Source organism: Lissotriton vulgaris, chromosome 5 (genome assembly GCF_964263255.1).
Source record: "Lissotriton vulgaris chromosome 5, aLisVul1.2, whole genome shotgun sequence".
Classification (NCBI taxonomy): domain Eukaryota; kingdom Metazoa; phylum Chordata; class Amphibia; order Caudata; family Salamandridae; genus Lissotriton; species Lissotriton vulgaris.
Genome location: NC_141693.1, coordinates 756,815,932 through 756,840,943, shown reverse-complemented (window position 1 = coordinate 756,840,943; position 25,012 = coordinate 756,815,932). Strand labels below are relative to the sequence as shown.

The 25,012-nt window shown below is 46.1% G+C and overlaps 1 protein-coding gene across 7 annotated transcripts in view; it reads left to right on the top strand.

The window, feature by feature from the left end:
• PHC2 (polyhomeotic homolog 2) overlaps positions 1-25,012 on the top strand; it is a 690,492-nt gene that overhangs the window by 632,616 nt on the left and 32,864 nt on the right. For all 7 annotated transcript variants that reach the window (XM_086922215.1, XM_086922217.1, XM_086922216.1 and 4 more), the window contains one exon: positions 5,270-5,384. In XM_086922215.1, coding sequence (XP_086778341.1) covers positions 5,270-5,384 — 115 coding nt within the window. The remainder of the gene's footprint in view (positions 1-5,269; positions 5,385-25,012) is intronic.

Genomic DNA, 25,012 nt, shown 5'->3' with positions numbered 1-25,012 from the left:
TGCAAATTAATATTTTGGTTTTGATGGGTTGCAGGGGTAAGGGGCATTTCTCTTGGGTTTCTGCACTGCTACCGTCACAGAAGACGAGTGCGGATTACCTTCCTTTCAAGTTGGATATGAATGTCCTGAATCAGATTTGTTTTAATCAGAAGTCCTTAATTGATACATTTATATGATCTTTTTTTTTTATTCTGGATATCATGGAAACTTATAATGGATGGATAAATGCCAAGTGTGTAACTGGTCCCATGCAATTCTCAATTCACACTCAATAAATATAGACGAAATCAGATCTATATTGTTAGAATGATATGTCCAGCCGGACAGAGGTCATTCATGTTTACTTAATAAACAAAATTCAAACATAGAGCAAGGATACCTTCCACAAAGCCCCTGTGAGGTGCACAAGCCTGTGCCCAACACTAGCGGGGTGATTTACAGTTGGAGAGGATAGGAAAGGTTTTAAGGCAAACAAGCGTTTTTCTGTTTACATGTACATTGCACAGAAAATATCAGACAGCACCATTACATCAGTTTCATCAACCAGATATATATGTATAAGGTGCATGAGCAAGTCGACGGCGTTTCGGTTCCCCTTAAAGGGTCATGGGAACCATCATCAGGACAAATAAATAATTGCCTTATTACACTCAACCTCTAATTGCCGAGGCAGTGCGTTGTTTACATGGGGCAGGTCGATGCTCGAAAATTAGCCCGGACCGAAAGCCCAAACTGGGGCTCGGGATTTCCGTGTTACAGAGTCGTAACCGGACGGCGCCAGGGAATTCCTCCATGACCGCCGATTCTGGCTACCCTGGCGCCGTCCGGTTACGACTCTGTAACACGGAAATCCCGAGCCCCAGTTTGGGCTTTCGGTCCGGGCTAATTTTCGAGCATCGACCTGCCCCATGTAAACAACGCACTGCCTCGGCAATTAGAGGTTGAGTGTAATAAGGCAATTATTTATTTGTCCTGATGATGGTTCCCATGACCCTTTAAGGGGAACCGAAACGCCGTCGACTTGCTCATGCACCTTATACATATATATCTGGTTGATGAAACTGATGTAATGGTGCTGTCTGATATTTTCTGTGCAATGTACATGTAAACAGAAAAACGCTTGTTTGCCTTAAAACCTTTCCTATCCTCTCCAACTGTAAATCACCCCGCTAGTGTTGGGCACAGGCTTGTGCACCTCACAGGGGCTTTGTGGAAGGTATCCTTGCTCTATGTTTGAATTTTGTTTATTAAGTAAACATGAATGACCTCTGTCCGGCTGGACATATCATTCTAACAATATAGATCTGATTTTGTCTATATTTATTGAGTGTGAATTGAGAATTGCATGGGACCACTGTTGCTTTAGAAAATTGTTCCCCGAGGTCCCTAGCTGACTGAATTGGGGTCCCTTGTTGTTAAAAAAGATAAGTGTGTAACTGGTGCCTATTTCAGGGTAATTGTGAGGACTTGTGAAAAGACTACTGAAAATGTTGCCAAAAAACACAAACTTTGAAAGAACCGTTTAGCTCTCCCTGCAATGACCGCTGGTAAATTCTAGAATTTGAGTTCTGTTGAAGAGATGTTTAAAGCTGAAATCTCTGAAGTGGGTGAAGATAGCAGTTAAAGCTGATGCACTTTCTGATCCGAAATAGCTTTAGGTTTAGAAAAAGAGGAAGGTCGTTTTAGTGCTTAAGATCATCATCCTTACACCAGCAATCGCCTCAAATTTGGAGGAAAAAAAAGCAGGCACAGAATGCTTGAAACGGCAAACCAACAGACTTCAGGATAGCAAAGAATCTAACTCTAACTTGACCAGCAAATCCTAGACCTTGAAAGAGGAAAAGCAGCAGTCTGGTGCAGAAATGCTTTTTGTGTGCACTGCAGGTACAAATGGGAAATGCCAACGCCAAAAATGGAGTAATAATAACTTTTGCCCATTTCAAGATCTTTTAAGATAGACATTTTGGCAACTAGAAAGAAAATCCATTCAGAAAGACGGACAAAGCAGAGACTGCATGACTCGTACATTTTGCAAGCCTGTAATTTGAGCATTTTACCCCACAGTAAGTACAATAGGAAGACACTAAAGACCTCTCCACCCTAGCAAAAATTGTTGGACGCCAAAAATATTTCAGAGGGCTAAATAAAGGGCACACTTGAGATTTCAATACTAGGATAGTGTCAACTACTTAAATACCAGAAGAAATTAAAATGACTTTCGAGTACTCACTCAAATCTGCTTCAAAAGGAGATTGAATAAGAAAATCCAGTGTCTGGGACCTATAATGCTGGTCATAATCCCTCCAATATCTCAAATAGGCGTACCCACTGTAAAGGAGGATCCTGCTCATCTACTAAAAAAACTCAATCCTATGATATGAAGTATACATGTAAAGAACTTATTGCAAAATCTCCAACATAATTGATGCAGGATACAGATATTTGATTGAGTAACTGCACCAATAATAGATATCAGGCCAATGCTTACTGATTCTGAAAAGGCCCTGTGCTTGCTAAGAGAGCGCGAGCATGAACGTGACACCAGCAAGGGCCACTGGAGAGGAGCGCTGGCATTTAGCAACCATGGGGGCAGAAGAGTAAAGAATTGAGCAGGGCACAGATGGGGACCGAGGAGGGGATAAATAAACACATGCAAGCACCATTGGTGGAAACATGACACAGATGATGAGAAAGGACATGTTGCTGGGCATTTCCTAGTGGACCCTATGTGTAGGTGGTGAAACAAGGACCCTCACTTAAAACTAGTGTTCAGCACATAACTACATTAAGAGCAAAACTCACATAGCTTGTGTTAGGGCGTAGATCTTCTGCTGTTTCAAGACTGTGAAGCAGCACTTTGAATAAAGGCCATCTTTGTGTCACATAGCATAGAATCGGTACTACTATCAAGACAGAACAGTGGAAATACTTATTTGAAAAGCAAGGATATGTGATAGCTCTGGCTATTTCTGCTGTGTAGTCCTTTCCTTCAAAGATAATATACGGGAGACCAGTTGAAAAGTGGCCAATGCTTCCTCTTACGATATGAAAAAAGTTTGTGCAAGCACATTTTTGGCAACCAAGAACTAGGTAGGCCCTGTAGTGTGGAGAACAAAACTGCTGAAGTCTTCCTTAATGCCAAAAACCCTAGGAAATTAGAACTGAATGGCAGCATATAGCTCATGGCTGCATCAAAGATCCCAGTGCTTAATGCTGCTTACTGTAATAGTATGAAAATGATTGTTTCTAAGCGTATCTCGGTACTGACCTAACGCACAATTAAATGTGCACAAAATGCTTTTTGATGGCTCATCCCTACTTGGGAAGCAAGCAGGTGCACCTTTAAAGAAAATAAAAAAACAGAAAAGTACTCTGTTCTGTGGCATTGAGGGAACTTCAAAGCATAGGCAACCGTTAATTTTCAAAACCCCATTTACGTAGATAGAAATTTTAAGGCCAAGGCTAAATTTAACAGTGGCAGGCTACATCACAAAACACAGTTACCTCCTTAAAGTGGAGGTGCATTGCAGGTCTGTCAAGAGGGTGTCACAGAATAAGCACTGCCATACAAAAGTAATGATTCTCAAAAAGACACAGCATGCTTTGATAACATGTCCCCAGTCGTGGAGGGGCTGAAATATTTTCCCCACAAATTAGTTACCTAAGATAGATGGTTATGTGACCGTGTGCTTTAAGTATTGTATAGACTTTGCTAACAAAAACTCCACTAAAACACACACCGCCAAATTAAAGGGTTCCAGAACATGTGTTGGATCGCTTGCAAGGAAGTTTTCTTTCATATGCCTATAATCCCAAAACACAGGGCATAGGTACAGTTCAGGGTTTGTCAAATTATCTTCTAGCATAAAATTCAGTATGTTCACGTATATAGTTGTGTAGGCTATTGGACCGTCAGAGGAAAGTGTGTTCAGGAATGCTGTAATTCCATATATGGCATTATGAAGTTATTGCAATGAGCCTCAAGAAATAACATTTAACAACAGTAGAGTTAAATATCTTCCTGGTAGCCTGTGCATACATCCAAATGCCATTGCATTTCCTTATGGGATAGCTTCCATCCGGCAGAATACTGCCATCTAACAGATGTCCGTCTAGGACAGCAAGGTAGGGAGTATAATTACTGATGAAGATACCGTAATGTATCAACCTAGCCCCCCATGCCAATTACTTATGAGACCAACACAAAATTTGTTACCAAAAGGGCACAGATAAAGGAGACATGGCAGATCTATGGTGGTTAGTTCCCTAAAATTGCAGAACATAAGGTAATGTCTTGCAGTACAGCCATTCAGAAATCCTCCGCCACCATCCCAATGAATGAGTCCCTGACAGTTGAGGAACACACATGCAGTGACTGAAGGCACAAGGTAAATATACTGTGCACAATTACAGTTGCACAGTAAAGGTTGTGGAACTGAAAACTAGCAGTGAAATTATTTCTGCCAATCATACAGAACAACATGATACCTGTCCCAATGTACAATACAAACAGGATGCACTACATTGTAAATTAGTGGGAACAAATGCATCCCGCTAATCATAGAGAGCACTGATATTACGGGATTGAACATTACAAAGAGGGATCAATATAATGGTACAGCATATCCTAGGTGTTGAAAACAATATGACAAAAACAATAAGGCACAATGTTAAAAAGAGCCACAAATGGAAAATAAATCAGGGGCACTTTAAAAAATCTGTTTTTTATTCAGGATTCTTGTACACTGACCTAATTGCAATAAAAGACTCAAAATTCCCTACCAACAAAAGGGGCGTTGAGGAACGTGAGATGATGAGCGTGCCCAAAGTGTCTCCTTGCCCCTTTAGCCCTAGCAGACTAGAAATTAGACATGGAACCAACATACCATATCTAGTCATGTATGTTGCTTGAATACATTTGATCTTTAGCCACATTAAGAATCTACAGACAGATCAGTCCCTTGTAATTTTGTGATTAGTATACTCTCTGGTGTTATTAATTAAATGAATCTGAATCAGTATTCCTTCAAATGTCATAGTCTTTGCACTAAAGGATGACTTTGAACCAGAAGTTAATTTTTAGCTTGCCTTCATGCAACATGAAACTACAGGAAAAGGGCCCATGGGGTGATATACTGGAGTGCACTGGTAGTGATACCATCCAGAACATTGGAAATATTCCTTGTTGTCACATACACTTCACCCATTGCTGGCAACTGTTACGTTCCTTTGCTTGTGAGTAATTGTTTTCATTACTTTTTTCTCTCAGAATCCAAAGATGATGCGAACACCCCTAAACTAAAATGTGAACTTTGTGGTCGTGTGGATTTTGAGTACAAGTTCAAGCGGTCCAAACGTTTCTGCTCCATGGCTTGTGCAAAGAGGTAAGAAAGCACTGTCCCCCACACCCCTCTTAGACATAAACTGGTTGCACAAAACCAGCGGAATGTAGACTTCCACCATTTCATTATATCTACTTTTTTATGTACTCTAGACATCCAATGACTTGTTGGGGATTACTCTTATGCTATAGTACGGTTTAGAGACTCCTGTAATGAACATTCAACTGTACAATCTACAGGGACACACTGCAAGGACTCTCCATAAATATTTACTCTCAAGTAGACACTGTAAAGACATTGGAAGCATGACCTCTGGTTCGAAGCCAGGTTTCTCGCTTGACTACATTGTTTATTTTTAAGTAAATTACATCATGTTTAGGGTCTTCTAATTGACAGTGCATAGTAATTGGCTAAATGGTCAAATGGTGCCCTGTGTAAATTACTGACCGTATACATACTGTAAGGTTAGGCTTCAGATACCAGCTAAGAAAATTTTCAAATTACATGCTACATGCACTTGCCATGTTGACAAGCTACTTCTTAAGGGCATTCTATAATATTGTGCCTTTTGATAAGGATGTACTCTAATCACTTACTCTCCTTACATAACATTATGGTATACAGCTTCAGGAAGGTATGTGATATGTGCATGGGACTGTATAAGAGAATGCTTTAAGATGATATTATACAAATATACTAAAGGAGCTACTTTAAGACATGCTCTATCAAGTTCTGGATTAGAAAAATTCCAAAATGTATTGAGTTGATTAATGAAAAAATAAACTTCATATATCAAGATTGCTATTTATGGATATCAACACCATCTTGTCAATACTTCTTCCTCTAACTGCCAGATTATAGCAATCAGCAGCTCAGAGATGCACCCAGTAAAGGTCCTATGTTTCTGGCACTGTATTGGTCTCTGGGTGGAACATTTAGTGCCTTTTGATCTGAGAGAACATGGAGGAAGAAACATGTTTTTTTTAAATCTGGCAATCATGCTACAGGTGGAGGATTATATTGTAAATGCAGAAAATATTTAATGAATCCAAAAATGCTACTGCACAGGAATTGTGGGAATTCCAGTGGCCTTGGCTTTAGTTTGATTTCCCATTGGTAATCCCGAATAGACCAAAGGATGATCAATAAAATATCAGGCCTGTGCGAAGCACACTCCTCCCAAATGCTGCAGTGTGCCTCTCACTGTGACTCTAAAAATGTAACCATGTACATAAGAGGAATAACGCTTACCCAGAATAATTGTAATACATTAATCCACCTTGAAAAGGCAAAATGATGAGTGTATCCTGCCAAAATTAAAAAAGGCTAGACACCGATCTTAGTAGGAGGCAGTTAAGCCACTGAGATATACAGTTGGTAAGTGTGACTTTTGCCACACACCCCTGTTGGCCACCAACGTTTATCAAACATTGCGTGCTAAATCTTCGCTTTTCTCCTAAATGAAGTTGACACATACTGGGCGTCTTATTGACAGTGTCTTCCGTTTGCTTAAAAAAAAGGTGGGTGGGGGTGATATTTCACAAACGCATGGGAATTAACGCACTTAATTTTCATTCTGGCTTTGTATCTTCCATGACATAGTGCCCTTAAGTAGGTAGATTTTCTGACCATTTGTGCAGGAGGCTTCCTTGTGATTTCAACTAATGTCCTTTTCAACACCTATTTATGGGAATATGGCCCCTATTGAAAGTTCCACGCCAGCTCCTTACTTCATAAAAAATGTAAAGTTATTAATGGTACAGTTTTCTAGATACTAGATGACAAATGGGCCAGAGAGAAAAAAAGACTAAGCAAAAGGAATAAAAAAAAGTCTGCTTAAGATTTGTCAGTAGTTTCTTAATAAATATTGCTGGAGTTTGTATTTTGAGAATTTGGTGCCACAAATCTTACAGTGCCTTATCCATTTCTGCTTCTTATTTGACCTTAGCACAGCTGCTTGGCTTGCTGCTCTAGAGATTTCCTTCTAGCTGGCCACCTCGGCCAATAACTGGATAGCTTGTTTAGCCTCAAAGCGCATTTAAAGATTGTGTCATGGAAAACACAATGTCACCTAATGAATTCTTCGTAATGTCAAACCGTACAATTTTGTTTTAGAATGATCACGTGCTACTCTCAAACTCTGTACAAGCACTTGTAGTTCTTATTTTGATTATGATAATGCCTCTCTTACCGGCCCTCTCCAAAATTAGAGTCATCCTCTTATAAACACCTTTTCATGTGTCCGCTTAGCTCCTCTCAGTCTCCCACAAATCTAATCAGACTGTCTTTTGGGGTGGGGGTCTGGCGTGTAGGTTTTCTGTAAGAATTGGTGCAAGACCCATTGCTAAGGATTCTCAACTCACAGGACTCTACTGATGGAGTATGACACCCCTGCCCAATGACCGCGCTGCTGTCCTAGCTTTCTGAGTTTGACAGTGGTCACCACTGCCAGAGTTGTTCCCGTTAATGTATCTGTGGTTGCTTAGTTTAACGCACAAATAATCTATAAACCATCTTACAGCTAAACTTTATAGAAAGTGCAGTTTGAGATCCTACCGTCTCCATATTACCCAATCTAGGTCTCTGCATTCCAAATTATTAGATGTTAGCCCAGTTGGTCCTTGGGGAAAAAAACTGTTCCTATAATTGCCAGGACAAATGGAGGTCTTGGGGGAAAGCCCTTGGCTACGATCTAGACTCCCAATAACATGGGATGTGACCAGCAACCTTAACAAAGATAGTGCTCCTCTTAATTTACTTAGCAAGTGCAATTTAACAGTTAATTAATAGTTTGTGTGTATTCCTTTATACAGCACCGTTCTGCATGCACATCAATGAACATGTGACTCAAGTCATAAATCGCTGTCCTAACCAAAACGTTTCTAGAAACTTTGTTTCACTGTTTTGTATTTGGGAAATCACTTCTAGAAATGAAGCCTACAAAAAAACAAGGATTTGTAAATCTTTGGTGGAATAGGTCTTTCAAGGCTGCACTTTAACTGCTGGTTCCTCACCTCGTAAATACCCACAGGTGTCCGACCTGATGCAAAACTAAAAAAGCTGCGCTCCTGCGGGGCCAGTAGGTTGCATTGTGTGGCTCTGTGCCAACTTAGTTCCATGCCGAAAGTAACAATCGGAGTCAGATGTGACATCAGTTCCTCTCTTTGCACGCCTTCCTTTGCAGATGTGGAGTGCAGCTTCTTGTTTTCATCTCTTGAAGATATTTTTTCTCTCAAATCCAGCAAAGTGCAAGGGACCATGTTACTTCCTTAGACCACAGGGTTAAACCTTGTACAGACTGCCACAAACAGACGAAATGTGCATCTGTTGTTCGGGTTCAGCGCACCACTCCAAAGCCAGCAACAGCGGCACCCAAATGAACCCGAAAAACATCAGAAAACACGAGGGAAAGCTCTACTTGACAACACTGTGAGACTCCACACGGGTCCTGCTGCTGTTCAAGTGGGACTTGGCTCCTTCCTACTACTCTCAATCACTATAAAAGGCTCAAGGGTGTCGCCTGCCTCTCTAGCTTCCTCCTATCCCACTGAGGAGTTGATTTCAATCCTGATCCCAATACATCCCGACTTTCTGGGTCTGTTGGCGACGTTGCAGAAGATAAAAGCGTTCAGGGAGGCCATGTTGCACTTCCTCTGCATTCTTCCTGCCTTCGGACCCCAAGGGCCTCCAGTCGGGTTACCCCCAGTAGAGCTGTCCACTACAAAGTTTATGCCACTCAAACCTACTTCGGGTTCTGCACCGGCATACAAAATCTTAGCCTCTCCCTTGGACATCGCCACTGAAGGATCCATAACCTATTGTGCCATCTGACTCTGAGCTGAATTCATCTCGAGTGAGGCTGCACCATGATTCTGACGTGGTACAGTAAGTATTCAATCCTTCTGACTCTGGCACAATACCATTAACACGCAGTTAAGCACAGATACCATACCAACTTTGACTCCGACCTCAACCAGAGTCAGCTATATGCAGACAAGAACGGTGCTGATGGGGACAAGTTTGCCCCACCCTATGATGAGGGAAACTTGATATGTGGACCTGCAATATCCTTGAGGACTGGGCACCTCACCAGCAGCTGAGGAAAGAAAATCTTTTGCCATGGTTATCTGGAGATATATAAAGAAGTGGTTCTGTCGGGAGAGCGCCAATTCATTTTTTCAATGTATGTAATACAACCTGAATTTTTAATTTTCAATAGCAAACATTACAAACTTAATGTAAAAATGTAGAAAATGGTTCAACAACACTTTTCAAGAACTAAATTGAGATAAATGGAACACACCAAAAAGACGACATTTTTGGTCAAAAGTTACGATTGTATTGTATGAATATTATGTACACATATCAATGCATATAAATGTCAATAAAGCAATAAAATACACAGCGATAAAGTGATTGAAGTGCAGGAAAGGTGACTTGTGGCGATAGCTGAAAAAGTGCTATACATATACTATACAAATGGGTAACATATACGACAATCCAAAAAACAGTTATGTTGAAAAGTCCATTCCTACAAGCATGAATACTCGACCTAAGTGTGACTTTATAATCAGGTCAGGGAAGCTGCATGGATTAATGTGACTGCAACTTTGACGTTTCGGCCCTGGGCGCCTCTGACGCATATTAAGGAGAAGTGTGGCTCACTGGTTAGAGCAGGCAGACCCTGAAGCAGAGGTCAGACCCGGGACCAGGGTTCAATTCCCGACGCGGCAGGGTCTTGAGATCAAATGTCCACAGACTCGATAATTCTCGCTTCGGTGCCTGACCTAATCATGGGTTCACACTCTGCAACTCTGGGCATTAAGCTTGCTTAATCTCCACAACGGCCCCCCGCGGCGGGATGCCTGGCTTTCACCTTGGGGATGCCCTGTACGGGCTATCTCACAGGGAAAATCCAGGACGGGTTCCCAAGGCAAGCGCTTAGAGACCCCTGGGTGATAAGCGCTATATAAATCTAATATACAATACAATACAACTCTGCCTAGGGTTGAAACGTGACCCTTGTGAAAGAGCAGAATGCTGGTACTCACAGTGAAGCCAGCCAAAACAGAGAGAGAGACAGAATTGTAATAGATGCAAAAGGTCATGGTCAACGCCAGACCAAACTAGGGGCCACATTATTAAAGAAAGTCTGAAAAGTGCACCCTTTGTATATGTCCTTGCATTAAGTGCAGCTATGTGTAGATTTGCTTATACGTAAATCTGAGTGTTTGCAAGTTCACTTTCCCTCCAACCACTTTTTTCCCAACTCTGGAAGAAGGTTTACTTCTGTCATTGACAGGAGTAAATTTCCAACATTTCTCAGTATGAGAAAAGATTAGAGAAGAGTTGTTGAAGACCCTTCAAACGTGCAAGTTAGTAGGTTTGCACAGACTCAAAAAGGCATTCTAACCTGGGAACTATTGCTTACCACTACCTTCAGTCCCAGTATGTAAATCTTTAGAAAAGTGCCATTATAAGGGGATTGCAAGTATTCAAACACTACTATGGTATGACCCTGGCATAATCAGAGATGCTATATCAGAGCTCTTATATAATGAGATTGCTGCCACAATTTGTCACTGCACTACATGGCACCAAAGGGACAGGTGGATTTCGTTACAGGACAAGTAGATTTATAAAGCAACCTGCCACATGGACAAGTAGATATGTTATGAAATCCCACACCCCTGCATGCATCTCAGTTATACGCCCCTGTGAAAACCGCCTCAAAACCACTTCAATATGCCCTTAGTGTCACATTGTATGGGAGGCTGGATCCTCCCCTTCCTTCTGCTGTGGCACAGCATCACACCCAAAAAATTAGCTCTTTCAAACAATTCAATTTGGTTACGCCGTGCCATTAGTTTGCAATCCTCCACATCTGCCACCTACATCAGAACAGCTTTCAGAGGACCACCTGTCTGTTATAGGGCAAGAGGTGCATGTTTTTTGGCAGAAGGAACCATAGAGTGAGTACTGGACTCTGAAATAGAGACCCAATGTTTTTCCTGCTACTTCCTTGTGACTTAGAAGGACGGAAGCCATCATCCTATTTTTGGAATTTCGCTCTCTCAATGCCTTCTTGCTGAAAGACAAACTCAAGATGATCATGCTTGCATAGATATCTGCCCTAGATCCAGGAACTGCAGGACACCTACTTGCATATCCCCATCCTGCAGGAACACATATGCTACCTACATTTCAAGGTGGGCCAGGAGCATTTTCCATTTGATGTGCTCCCTATCGGCCTCACCAGTGCCCGATGTAATGGCAGTGCTTGCTGCCCCTGTTCGGAGGTTAGGGCTACCAATCTCCCCCTACCTTGATGACTGGCTGTTGAAGGCAGGCTCGCCACAATCCGACATGGACCACCTCCAGATGACGGCGAACCTCCTCATATCGCTGAGGTTCACAATTGACCTATCGAAGTCGCACCTCACTCCTTCGCAGAGACTTGCTTTAATCGGAGACATCTGGATATGGTGCGATTTTCGGGCCTTTCCTCTGGATCACCAAGCCCGGGACATTCATTCTCTGATCCCGATATTTCAGCCTGGCTCCTGGGTCTAAGGAATGAAGGCTATGAGGCTTCTTGGCCTGCTGGCCTCCTGCATCCTGCTTGTTGACCCTGCCAGATGGCACATGCACGCTCTGCAGTCAGAACTGGATTCTGAATGGGCCCAGCACCAAGGGAATTCATCGGATTCCATCCAGGTTTCACAAAGACTGTTAGAAATCTGCATTTCTGACTGATTGACCACAGTTGGACCAGCAACCTCACCAGGTCTTCCTACCCCATCCAGATCTAATTGTAGTGAAAGACATGTCCCTGCTGGGCTGGGGAGGTCAAATGGGCATGGTGGAGATCAGAGGATTCAGTCTCCGGCTGAGACTCGGCTCCACATCGATTTGCTTGGTGTTGGAGGCTTTCTTGTCATCTATTGTACAGAGGCAGGTTCTCACAGGCAACGCCCCCGCCATGTGCTACTGCAACAAGCACGGCTACTTGGAGTCCAGGGTTCTGTGCCAGGAGGCTCTGCAGCTCAAGAACTGGCAGGGTCGTTAGGGCATCTCCCTGGTCGTGCACCACCTTACAGGATCTTTGAACACCAGGGCAGAATAAGTCAGTCAGTGAGACCTAGCAGATCAAGAATGGCAGCTATATCCACAGGTGGGGCACAGCATCTTCCAGCAGTGGGGAGAACTGTGGCTCAATCTCTTCCCCACCTCAGAGAAAGAGCAATGTCAACACTTATGCTCATTCCCAAGAAGACTCTACCTCGGAAACTCATTCCCTCTTGAGTAGAGCTTAGAACTCCTATATACCTTCCTGCCGCTACCCTTCCTACCCAGAGTTTTGAAGATCGGGCATGACTGGTCCCAAGTCATCTTGATAGCTCCTGTTTGTGCTAGTAAAGTATGATGGAACCCAGAAATTCTGGGTTTGACCATCTGTCCTGTGATAAGGTTGATGCTTCTGGAGGATCTTTTGTTGCAGTGGCAGGGCTGGGTATTACACCCGGGTCTCCACAATCTGCACCTCCATGCATGGAGATTAAGCTTTTTCAGTTAATTCCCCTTAATGTTCCTTCGGAAGTTAAACATTTGATCTTGACAGTCCGGCACCACGAAATCGGTGTACAGCAAGCCGCTGGGATAATTTTTGGCTTCTTGCGACATTCTCCAGAGGAACTCATTGCAGGCCAAACTATTTTGTTGGTTCTAACTTCAGCCAGGCAAAGAACTGCAGTGGGTACTGGTAGAGGTTGCTTGTCGGCCCTTTCAGCATTTTTTCGTTTGTAAGACCAGCTGTCCTTGTTCAAATCACTTGCTGTGATCAGATTTCCTAAAGGTTTGCAATATTTATTTCTCACAAGACTCTTTGTGATGCCACAGTGGGAATTACATTTGATTCTCACTTAATTAAAGTCTTCCATTACACCTCTTGACCTTGAAAAGAGTTTGTTCGAGGCATATGACCTGCCGATTACACACTGTGCATAGATCACCACCTAGTATTAGGCCCGGATGTTTGCAGTTTGTTTTTGTCCTGAAAAGTTCTTTGGAAGTCACTAGATAGGCGACTCCTCCTCTGGACCATACTGCGCATGGACATCTGCTCCATCCTCAGATTTTTTTTTTTCCGCCATCAGGCTCGGATGTGTTTCCAGCGCTCCAGTTTGGAACCGATTTTCCTTTGGCGCGCAATTCTCACCCAGTTCGACGGTATTGTTCTGATCGCGCTCCCCATCGACACAACTCTTCACAACTTCGAAGTTTTCGATTCCGGTCGTCGACGAAGGCCTTCGAGCCTACCTTACCTTCTGGCTCATGGAAAGGACGCCATTCATGAGGTGTCCTCGATGTAGATCAAAGTTTCCCCACACAGATCTACATGAGGTGTGCAACCTTTGCCTCTCACCGGAGCACGAGGCAAAAGACTGTTCCGCTTGTCCCTCCTTCTGCTCCAAGAAGACGATTCGGGATTGACGAGATCGAAGAACAATGGCTTGCTCGTCCGCATCGATCCCGGACGACATCTTCCAAGAGGGCGTCAACATGCCTGAGCAGGAGCGAGCCGAAATAAGCGCTGAGGAAATCACACCAGCTCAACGGGTTGTAAGTAAGAACGTCGACCCGACCCTTCCTCGACACCCTCCAAAAAGGCTTCGGTCACACCCTCACCTTCGGGCAAGGGTGCACACCGAGAGACTGCTTCCCACGCCCCGCCCTCGGGCTCGGCAGAGAAGCCTACTAAGCCTTCAGGCGGCTCGGACTCTAGTCCGCCTCTTCCCGGGTTCGATCCTACACCAACACCAAAAAAAGAAGCCATCTTTCTCATCCACGCTGACCGCTGCTTCGACACCCAAGCACTTGGCACCGAAGATTGGCACCAGCTCATCAACGTCAAAACCGCACTCTGAGCCAAGTAAAAACTACCTGAAGGTCCCGACTTTCACGCTTCAGAACCGAAAAAACCCAGGGAACCGAAAAAATACGTTCCAGTTAAAGACAAGGGTCACAGTTCTAAGCCAAAAGACTCTAGACCAGCTACTGAATCGGTGTCAAAAAAACTTCCGGAACCGAGACCTTCAACACCGAAAGACTTGCCATCCACAGATGAGCCTTTCCTACCAGATCCTACTCAAAAGACTCTTGTAAAGGATCCTAAGACTGGACAACTGTCTTAGCTCTAAGAAGAGACCACTAGAGCGGCCTGCACCTCCTCTTCCTCCTCCATAGAAGAGAGACATTGCAACCTCTCCATTAAAGGTCCCTTCTCCACTTCCCCACACTCTTCCACCTCCTCCACCACATCATTCTCCTACACCATCCCCTCAACCAGATGATGATGTAGACACAGACTCTGATGACACAGGTGGGGGTGCTTATGAACATGTAGGGGACAATAGTCCCCCTCAGTCACCTAATCCATGGGATGATTATAACACCCCTGATGTGCTTTACGTCCCTCAAGACGATGTATATCCCTCCAGGTCTTCCTCCCCAGAGGACACTATAGGTTTTAACCTACTAGTCCAGAGGGCTGCCCAGTACCATGGGGTCGATTTACACACTGACACCCTGGAGGAAGATTTCTTATTGGACACATTCGATAATATACAAAGGTCCACTGCCATTCTGCTAATGCTTAAGGGGGTCATTAAGCATGCAACAGAGGTCTTTAAAGATCCTGTCAGGGCTTGAGTCCTCAGCCCCCGCATTGAGAAAAAATACAAAGCTGACCCTACTGATCCAGCTTACATTAGAGGCCCAGCACCCCTAGATTCCTTGGTAGTGTCTAACACAAGTTAACGTGCCAATTCACAAACATCAGGTGAGGCCTCACCACCAGACAAGGAATCTAAGCTCCTGGACGCCTCCGGTAAGCTAACAGCGTCACAGGCAGGTGACATTTGGCGCATTGCCAATACCCAAGCGTTGTTGGCAAGATATGACCGGGCACATTATGATGAAGTGGAGTCCATAATGCAGCATCTACCAGACACGTATAAAAATAGGGCCAATGAACTCAAACAAGAAGGTAAAAATATTACTAATACTTCCATTTGTTGTGCCCTAGATGCCGCAGATACTGCCTCAAGGGCAATCAATACCAGTACCCTTTTGCGTAGACATGCCTGGCTACGTATTTCAGGTTTTAAACCTGAGGTACAAAATTCCATCCTCAATCAGCCATTTGATGAGACACATTTATTTGGCCCTAATGTCGATGTGTCTTTTGAGAAAATGAAAAAAGACACCGACACAGTGAAATCTATGGGAGCCTTGCAGCTGCAAGCTCCCAGACGTTCTTTATGTCGCTCATCATATAGAGGCAACGCAAGAAGCTATTACTCCGAAAGTCCTTCCACGTCCTACAAGACCCCTAGCCAATTCACATTCACTAGGGGCTACCAGAGAGAGGGTTACAGGGGTAACAACAAAGGCAAAGGCAAAACCAACAACTCCCGCTCTGCCTCCACCCCTACCCAATGACTTTCCTCCCCTTCCCCCCAGCATTCCACTCCTGTGGGGGGAAGACTGCAACAATTCCTTTGTGCCTGGACCAACATCACATCAGACAAGTGGGTGCTACAAATTATTCAGTCAGGTTACTGTCTAGAACCAACATCTATCCCCCCCAAACATACCACCCAAACAGCGTCCAATGTCACAAGAACATCTATCACTGTTAAAGCAAGAAGTAATATCTTTGCTAGAAAAAAAGTGCAATAGAACCTGTTCCTCTGCACCAACAAAACAAGGGGGTTTACTTCTTATACCTTCTTATCCCAAAGAAGGACGGCTCTCTATGGCCTATTCTGGACCTCAGACCGCTAAACATATACATACAGTCAGACCATTTTCGCATGGTCACACTCCAACATGTCCTTCCTCTCCTATTACAAAACGACTTCCTTGCTACTCTAGATCTCAAGGACACATACTTCCACATTCCCATTCACAAAGCTCACAGGAAGTATCTCAGATTTGCAATAGACTGGGCAGCACTATCAATTCAAAGTACTACCATTCGGAGTCACAACAGCACCAAGAGTATTCACCAAATGCCTAGCAGTAGTGGCAGCACATTAACAGAGACAGCACATCCACGTCTTCCTGTACCTCGACGACTGGCTCATTAAAGCCAGCTCATACAACCAGTGTGTAGAACACACTAATGCCACGATCCAACTGCTCCACAACTTGGGGTTCACAATAAACCACACCAAGTCGCTTCTGCAACCATCCAAAGTACAACAGTACCTCTGTGCCAAAATAAACACCTCAACATCGCTAGCTTATCCCACTCCAGTAAGGATAGCCAGCATGCAAACTCTTCTCACAAAGTTTCAGCCACAACACTCCCTTCCAGGCAGCTCATAGGGATGATGGCCTCTTGCATTTTCATAGTGCCCCATGCAAGACTTCAAATGCGTCCTCTACAAGAGTGCCTATCAAATCAATGGAACCAGGCTCAAGGTCAATTATCAGACCTAGTGTTGGTAAACGGTCGGACTCATCGCTCTCTGCAGTGGTGGAACACCAAAAACCTTTCCAAGGGGCGACCGTTCCTAGAGCCAGTTCCCCAGATAATCTTGACAGCGGACGCATCGCTTTCCGGCTGGGGGGCCCACCTACTGCAACACACCATGCAAGGTAGGTGGACTCAGCAACAAATGTTACTCCACATCAATCATCTGAAGTTAATAGCTATATTCCTAGCACTGAAAGCTTTCCAACAGCAAGTATCAAACAAAGCTGTGTTAGTCCGCACGGACAACATGACAGCCATGTATTACATACAGAAACAGGGCGGAACACACTCCCTGCAACTCTGTCATCTAGCACAAAACATATTGCTGTGGGCTATACCTCAAAACATATTCCTCTTAGCCCAGCATGTCCCAGGAGTACAAAATACCATAGCAGATCCACAAGTGGGAACTTCATCCGCAAGTTCTTCAACCATTCTTTCAGATGTGGGGACAACCTCAGATAGACCTTTTTGCCACCCACAAAAACTCCAAATGCCCAAGCTTCGCCGCCAGAGATCAACACCCACTGTCCAAAGGCAATGCGATATGGATCAACTGGTCAAACAAATTTGCGTACACTTTTCCACCTCTACCACTCATGCCACTAGTAGTACGCAAACTACAGCAGCATTCCCTGACCCTCATCCTAGTTGCTCCAACGTGGGCCAGACAGCCGTGGTACACCACACTGCTACAACTGTCTGTAGTGCAGCACCAAAAACTATACCTGTCTCCACGCCTTTTAACACAGAACCGTGGAGAGATCAGGCACCCGGACCCAGCTCAGCTCAACCTTGCGATCTGGCTCCTGAAATCCTAGAATTTGGATGTCTTAACCTTCCTCCAGACTGCATGAATGTTATAAAAGAAGCTAGACGTCCAACCACTAGAGCATGCTATGCAGCTAAGTGGAAACGCTTTGTAATATATTGTCACAACAACAAAATTATTCCCCTAGACATGTCTATTCAACACATCATAGGATACTTACTGCACCTCCAAAGATGTAACTTAGCCTACATGTCTATTAGACTACATCTTGCAGCCATAGCAGCATATCTTCAAAACAGACAGCATCTATCTCTGTGCCGAGTGCCTGCTATTAAAGCCTTTATGGAAGGCCTTAAGAGAATAATTCCTCCCAGAGTACCACCTTCACCAGTGTGGAATTTGAACATTGTTCTCACACGACTAATGGGACCTCCCTTCGAACATTTACATAAATGTGAACTACAATTTTTAACATGGAAGGTTGGGTTCCTAGTAACTATTACTTCTCTACGGAGAGTTAGTGAACTACAAGCACTAACCATTCAAGAACCTTTCTTGCAAATGCATCATAATAAGGTCGTTCTCCGTACTAATCCAAAATTCCTACCCAAGGTCATTTCTCCCCTCCACCTCAATCAATCTGTGGAACTGCCAGGTTCGAGGCATGTGGGCTGCTGAATTCATATCTGTGCATAGATCGCCGCCTAGTGTTGGGTCCGGATGATTGCACATTGTTGTCCTGGAAGAGTCTTCGAAGTATCACGAGATAGGTGGCTCCTCCCCTGGACTACAGTGCGCATGGGCATCAACTCCATCCCCAGATTGTTTTTTTCCGCCATTGGGTTCGGATGTGTTCGGTTCCCTCTGTCGGAATCGATAGTTGTTAACTTACTTTGTTTAAGACCAAAAGGTCTTTAGGACTTGCGTCGGTATTGTCTCTCGTTCGGGTTCGTAATTTCCTCGGCTCCGAACCGACATTGCCCTTCCACGTGCTTTCGGCGCGGACGAGCCTACTCGACGCTCCAACCTCTTCCATCATGGAACGAAGTCCATTTAAACGGTGCCCGGTGTGTGCCTCGAAGTATCCGCATATCGATGTACACCCGGTGTGCAACAAGTGCTTGTCGCCGGACCACGACAAGGCCAAGTGTTTGGCCTGTTCCAAGTTCCGGTCTAAAAAGACACTCAAGCTCCGCCGAGCTGCGCGCCTGGAGGCCCAGCGATCTGCACCACCTCCTACGGACATCTTCGACGCTGAGGATGTCGAGGACGACGCTATCCAGGAGATCACGGAATCTAACCCAGCGTCGGAGGTCGAGGAGGACTACGACGCGGAGGACAAGGATTTCGGTGAAGTCGTCGAGGAGGTAGGGGACGACGACGGGGCCCTTGCCACCGTGGAGGATAGCTCGGACGAGGAGCTTCCTCAGACTGACTCCGGGGCCATCCGCCATTATGAGGCCCAGGTCGAGGGATCGCCTTCGGGCCTTACCCAAGACCTTGATTCCCGTCCCACGGCTCCGCCTTCCGGCCCGGCCACGGACATTGATACGGCGCCACTCCCAGTGCCGCCAAAACAGAAAGTGAAACCAACGGTCTCGACGCCAGACGTATCGAAACCGAAAGCACGGATACCACTGGTCGGGTCGAACACTTCGGAGGCCTCGGCGCCGAAGAAATCTAAAATGGCCGTCGAGCTCAAGAGCCACGCCAAAATGGCCGACCCAAAGGCTACTGCATCGAAGCCGAAGGTTAAAGGGACCGACGCAGCTGCATCGGCGCCGGAGACGGTCGACGCAAATAAGGGTCGACTCGATCCCAAAAAGAAGGTCGACGACCATAAGAAGTCCACTCTCGACCTGAAGAAGCGGCAGGACGACCCCAAGTCCCTCACTGCCTCGCTTCCACTCGACAAGGCCAAGGGGGCAACGGCGTCGACTCCAAAGAGCGCATCGTCGGTCGCCACCCCGAAACCAGCTGCGCGTCTCTCCGCCTCGTTCACTAAGAAGGTGACGGAGTCCCTTCAACGTATTAGGGAGGGGACCGCAGCAGTCGAGCCAAAGGACCCTGTGCCGCCCAAGCCTCTAGAAAAACCGGCGAAGGTGCCGACGCCGATTCTTTTCACCTTGCCACCGAAGACGGCGCCGAAAGCTTTCGCAGCAAAATCAGGGGCCGGAGTACCCGTGAAGGTGTCTTCGACGCCGAAGCTAGCGTTGGTGGTCCCTGGCCCGCGGCCACGACAACTGACGGAAGAAGAGAGTCAAGAAGTTTTCATCGACGCCAACACGGCAGGCTCTCTCTCCTCAAAAGAAAGATCACCCCTGAACCACAATTAGAGCCTTACAAGATTCCACTTAAGAGAAAGATGGACTCTGCTGGTGCCTCTGCCCTTATGGAGCCCGTATCACCACAGGCTCAAGAACTTTCACCCACTCATTCCCATGTCGAGGAAGGTGACGGTAACGACGAGGATGAGTATAGCTACCCCGTCTACTCAGACCCAGAGGATGTGACTGAACCATGGTCTGCAGGTGGCGATCCTGGGGACCCGCATTCAGGGCAGGAGCCTCAGCTTTTCTCAGCCAAAACTTCCCCAACAGAGGACTCGGCGGCTTTCAATGCCCTCATTGAGAGGGCGGCAGCCAATCACGACGTCTACCTCCATGCTGACCCAGTGGACGTCGACTTCCTCTTTGACACCTTTTCGGTCTCTGAAAAAACTGTAAAAACTCTGCCGATGCTAAAAGGGGTGTTGAAACATGCGGCTGAGGTGTTCAAAGAGCCCACCCGGGCAAGAGTCATCAACCCACGAATCGACAAGAAGTACAAGGCAGCGCCCACCGATCCTACTTATATCAAAGGACAGTTGCCTTTGGATTCCCTGGTTGTCTCCAAATCACGCAAGCGAGCCAACTCACAGACTACGGGTGATGCGCCTCCCCCAGACAAGGAATCAAAAGTCTTTGAGGCTTCTGGGAAGAGGGTGGCGGCGCAGGCAGCCAACATATGGCGCATATCCAACACACAGGCGCTACTAGCGCGTTATGACAGGGCACACTATGATACTCTAGAGACCCTTTTACAGCACTTACCCGATCAATATAAGGAAGCGGCAGAGATGTTGATACAGGAGGGGAAGCTTATCACCAATGCTTCCATTAAGTGCTCTCTGGACGTGGCTGACACCGCCACGCGAGCAATTAACACTAGCGTTCTGCTTCGTAGACATGCATGGCTAAGGATATCTGGGTTCAAGCCGGACATTCAAACTACCATTTTAAACCAGACGGTCAACCCAGACCACCTGTTTGGCCCCGAGGTTGATACCACCCTCGAGAAGATTAAGAAGGACAACGACACTGCGAAGTCTATGGGTGCCTTTCAATCCCAGCAGTTTCGGGGTGGGTCCTTTCGTCGCTCCAAAACTAGAGGCACCTCAAGGGGTCAACTTTCACAGTCAACGCAATTCTACAAAAGCAACACCCAAACTTCTTATACCAACAAAGGTCGGGGTGGATACCGTGGCAACAACGTCAAAGGCAGAGGACGTGGGAACAACAGCTCCAGGTCCTCCACCGCCAACAAACAGTGACGCCTTGTCACTGCCCCCCGACCACGCAACACCGGTCGGGGGGAGACTCCAGCAGTTCCTGCCCATGTGGAAGTCCATCACCACGGACAGGTGGGTCAGAAAACGTATCTAATACGGTTATTGTCTGGAGCTCACATCCACTCCACCCAACATACCCCCAAAAAACCGTCCTATGTCCGGCGAGCACTTGCACTTATTGCAGCAAGAAGTCAACGTCATGCTGCAAAAAGGGGCAATAGAGCTCGTGCCCTTGCAGGAAAGAGGTGCGGGAGTTTACTCCCTGTACTTCCTAATTCCAAAGAAGGACGGATCCCTCAGGCCCATTCTAGACCTCAGGCCACTCAATTTTTACATCCTCTCGGAGCATTTCCACATGCTCACGCTGCAGCAGGTTCTTCCACTGCTTCAACAGGGGGACTACCTGGCAACTCTGGATCTGAAGGATGCGTACTTCCACATTCCACTGCATCCTTCACACCGAAAATACCTCAGATTCACCATACAAAACCAACACTACCAGTTCAAGGTTTTGCCTTTTGGGGTCACCACGGCACCCAGGGTTTTCAAAAAGTGCCTAGCAACGGTGGCGGCGCATCTCAGACGTCGAAACATTCACGTCTACCCCTATCTGGACGACTGGCTTATTCAAGCGAAGTCGGCCCAGCAGTGTGCCGAGCACGTGTCCCAAACCATTCACCTTCTGCACGATCTGGGGTTCTCACTAAATTACCCAAAGTCCCATCTCCAGCCCGCTCACATACGGCAGTATCTGGGTGCGACCATAAACACTCTGGCGGCTACAGCACAGCCGAATTCAGTGAGGATCAACAGCATTCAATCACTGATCCAAAAATTCAGACCTCAACCCTCCCTTCCAGCAAGAGTGTTCATGCAGTTGATAGGCATGATGGCCTCCTGCATCTCCATTGTTCCGCACGCGAGACTACATATGCGTCCGCTTCAGGAGTGCTTAGCACGTCAGTGGACGCAGGCTCACAACCAGTTGAAAGACCTAGTGTTGGTGAGCGGTCGGGCATACAACTCTCTGCATTGGTGGAATCCACGAAACCTTTGCACGGGCCGACCGTTTCAAGAGCCTGTGCCACAGATTATCCTGACAACGGACGCTTCTCTCCAGGGGTGGGGAGCTCATGTACTCCAATACACTGTGCAGGGACTATGGACGCAAGAGGGAAGATGCACATCAATGTTCTGGAACTGATGGCGATCGTCATGGCCTTAAAGGCATTCAAAGTACATCTGTGCAACAAAGTCGTGTTGATCCGGACGGACAACATGACGGCCATGTACTACATTCAGAAGCAGGGAGGCACACACTCTCCGCAGCTGTCTCATCTGGCTCAGAGCATGTGGAAGTGGGCCATTCAGAGGAACATTTTCCTCATGGCAGAGCATCTCCCAGGCAAGGACAATCAGATGGCGGACCTGCTCAGCAGGCACAGCCACCAAATGCACGAGTGGGAGATACATCCATCTGTACTCCAACCGTACTTCCAAAGGTGGGGTCATCCGGAGATAGAACTGTTCGCCACAAGGGAGAACGCAAAATGCCAAAGCTTCGCCGCCAGGTTCCCACACCCACAGTCGCAGGGCAATGCGATATGGATGAACTGGTCAGGCAAATGTGCGTACGCTTTTCCCCCAGCACCTCTGATTCCGCTGGTGGCACGCAAACTCAGGCAGCACTCGATGACTCTCATCCTAGTTGCTCCAACTTGGGCTCGCCAACCATGGTACACCACGTTTCTGGAACTGTCCGTGGTACCGCGTCAGAGGCTACATCTCACACCCAGCCTTCTAACGCAGAGCCATGGCGACATTCAGCACCCAGATCCGCAACAGCTCAACCTGGCGATCTGGCTCCTGAAGTCCTAGAGTTTGGCTACCTCAACCTTCCTCCCAATTGCATGGACATCATTCGGGAGGCTAGAAAGCCCACTACTAGAGCCTGCTATGCGACGAAATGGAAGCGGTTTGTCATCTATTGTGCAAACCACAACATTGATCCGCTGGATGCTTCTATTCAGAACATCATCTGTTACCTGTTCCATCTATACAAGTGTAATCTGGCCTATACTTCCATTCGCATTCACCTGTCTGCGATGGCCGCATACCTCCAAAATAGACAGCACCTTTCACTTTTCAAGGTGCCTGCCATCAAAGCATTTCTGGAAGGCCTCAAAAGAGTCATTCCGCCACGGACTCCACCAGCTCCTGAATGGAACCTCAATGTGGTTCTTACAAGACTGATGGGTCCTCCCTTTGAGCCACTACATTCCTGCGAGATTCAGTTCTTGACATGGAAAGTGGCTTTCCTTGTAGCAATTACATCGCTACGGAGGGTTAGTGAACTGCAAGCCCTCACAATCCAAGAGCCTTTCTTCCAAGTTCATTCAAACCGGGTAGTGCTCCGCACTAACCCTAAATTTCTACCCAAGGTTGTGTCTCAGTTCCACATCAACCAAACCATTGAGTTGCCGGTGTTCTTTCAAAAAAAATCCTGAGTCACTGGCGAAGTGGATGCTCCACACCCTTGACGTTAAGCGGGCCCTAATGTATTACATTGATAGGACCAAGGATTTTAGAAAGACTAAGCAGCTTTTTGTCGCCTTTGCGCCACATCACAAAGGTAACCCTATTTCCAAGGATCGTGAAATGTATTCAAATCTGCTATGCGAAGGCAAAACGCACTCTTACCATTCCACCAAGAGCCCACTCCACCAGAAAGTTGGGGGCCTCTATGGCTTTCCTTGGAAACATTCCCTTAGAGGACATATGTAGAGCAGCCACATGGTCTACCACACACACATTTACTAAGCATTACTGTGTAGACGTGCACTCCAAACAGCAGGCAGCTGTAGGGCAGGCTGTTCTCAAGACACTTTTCCAAACTGCTGCAGCTGGCACGGGCCGCCGCTAATGGAGGGACTGCTATGTATTCTATGCACAGATATGAATTCAGCAGCCCACATGCCTCGAACTGCAAATGCTACTTACCAGTATGCATCTGTTCTTGGCATGTAGGGCTGCTGACATTCATATCGCCCGCCCTCCTCCCCGGCGCCTATAGCAGCTGCAGTATCCACATATATGCTCATAGCATGGTCATCATTCACTGAGTTTCACTCCATCTTGGCCACAATGGCTAAAAACAATCTGGGGATGGAGTCGATGCCCATGCGCACTGTAGTCCAGGGGAGGAGTCACCTATCTCGTGATACTTCGAAGACTCTTCCAGCACAACAATGTGCAATCATCCGGACCCAACACTAGGCGGCGATCTATGCACAGATATGAATGTCAGCAGCCCTACATGCCAAGAACAGATGCATACTGGTAAGTAGCATTTGCATTTTCTTCTCGCAGCCACAAACAATAGCAGAAAGAGCTCTTCGTACCCTAGGTGTCAAAAGAGCGTTGCTATACTACATTGAGAGAACACAACCCTTTCGTAAGACCAAACAACTTTTTCTGTCTTTCTCACCACCACACAAGGGTAATCCCATATCAAAATCTGGGAGAGCTAGATGGATTGTCAAATGCATACAGATTTGCTACCACAAAGCTAAACGTATGTTATCTGTTCCTCCTAAAGCCCATTCTACAAGAAAAGTAGGGGCTTCCATGGCATTTTTAGGAAACATTCCCCTAGATGACATCTGCAGAGCAGCTACATGGTCTACACCGCACACATTCACAAAACACTATTGTGTAGATGTGCAAACCAAGCAACAAGCTAA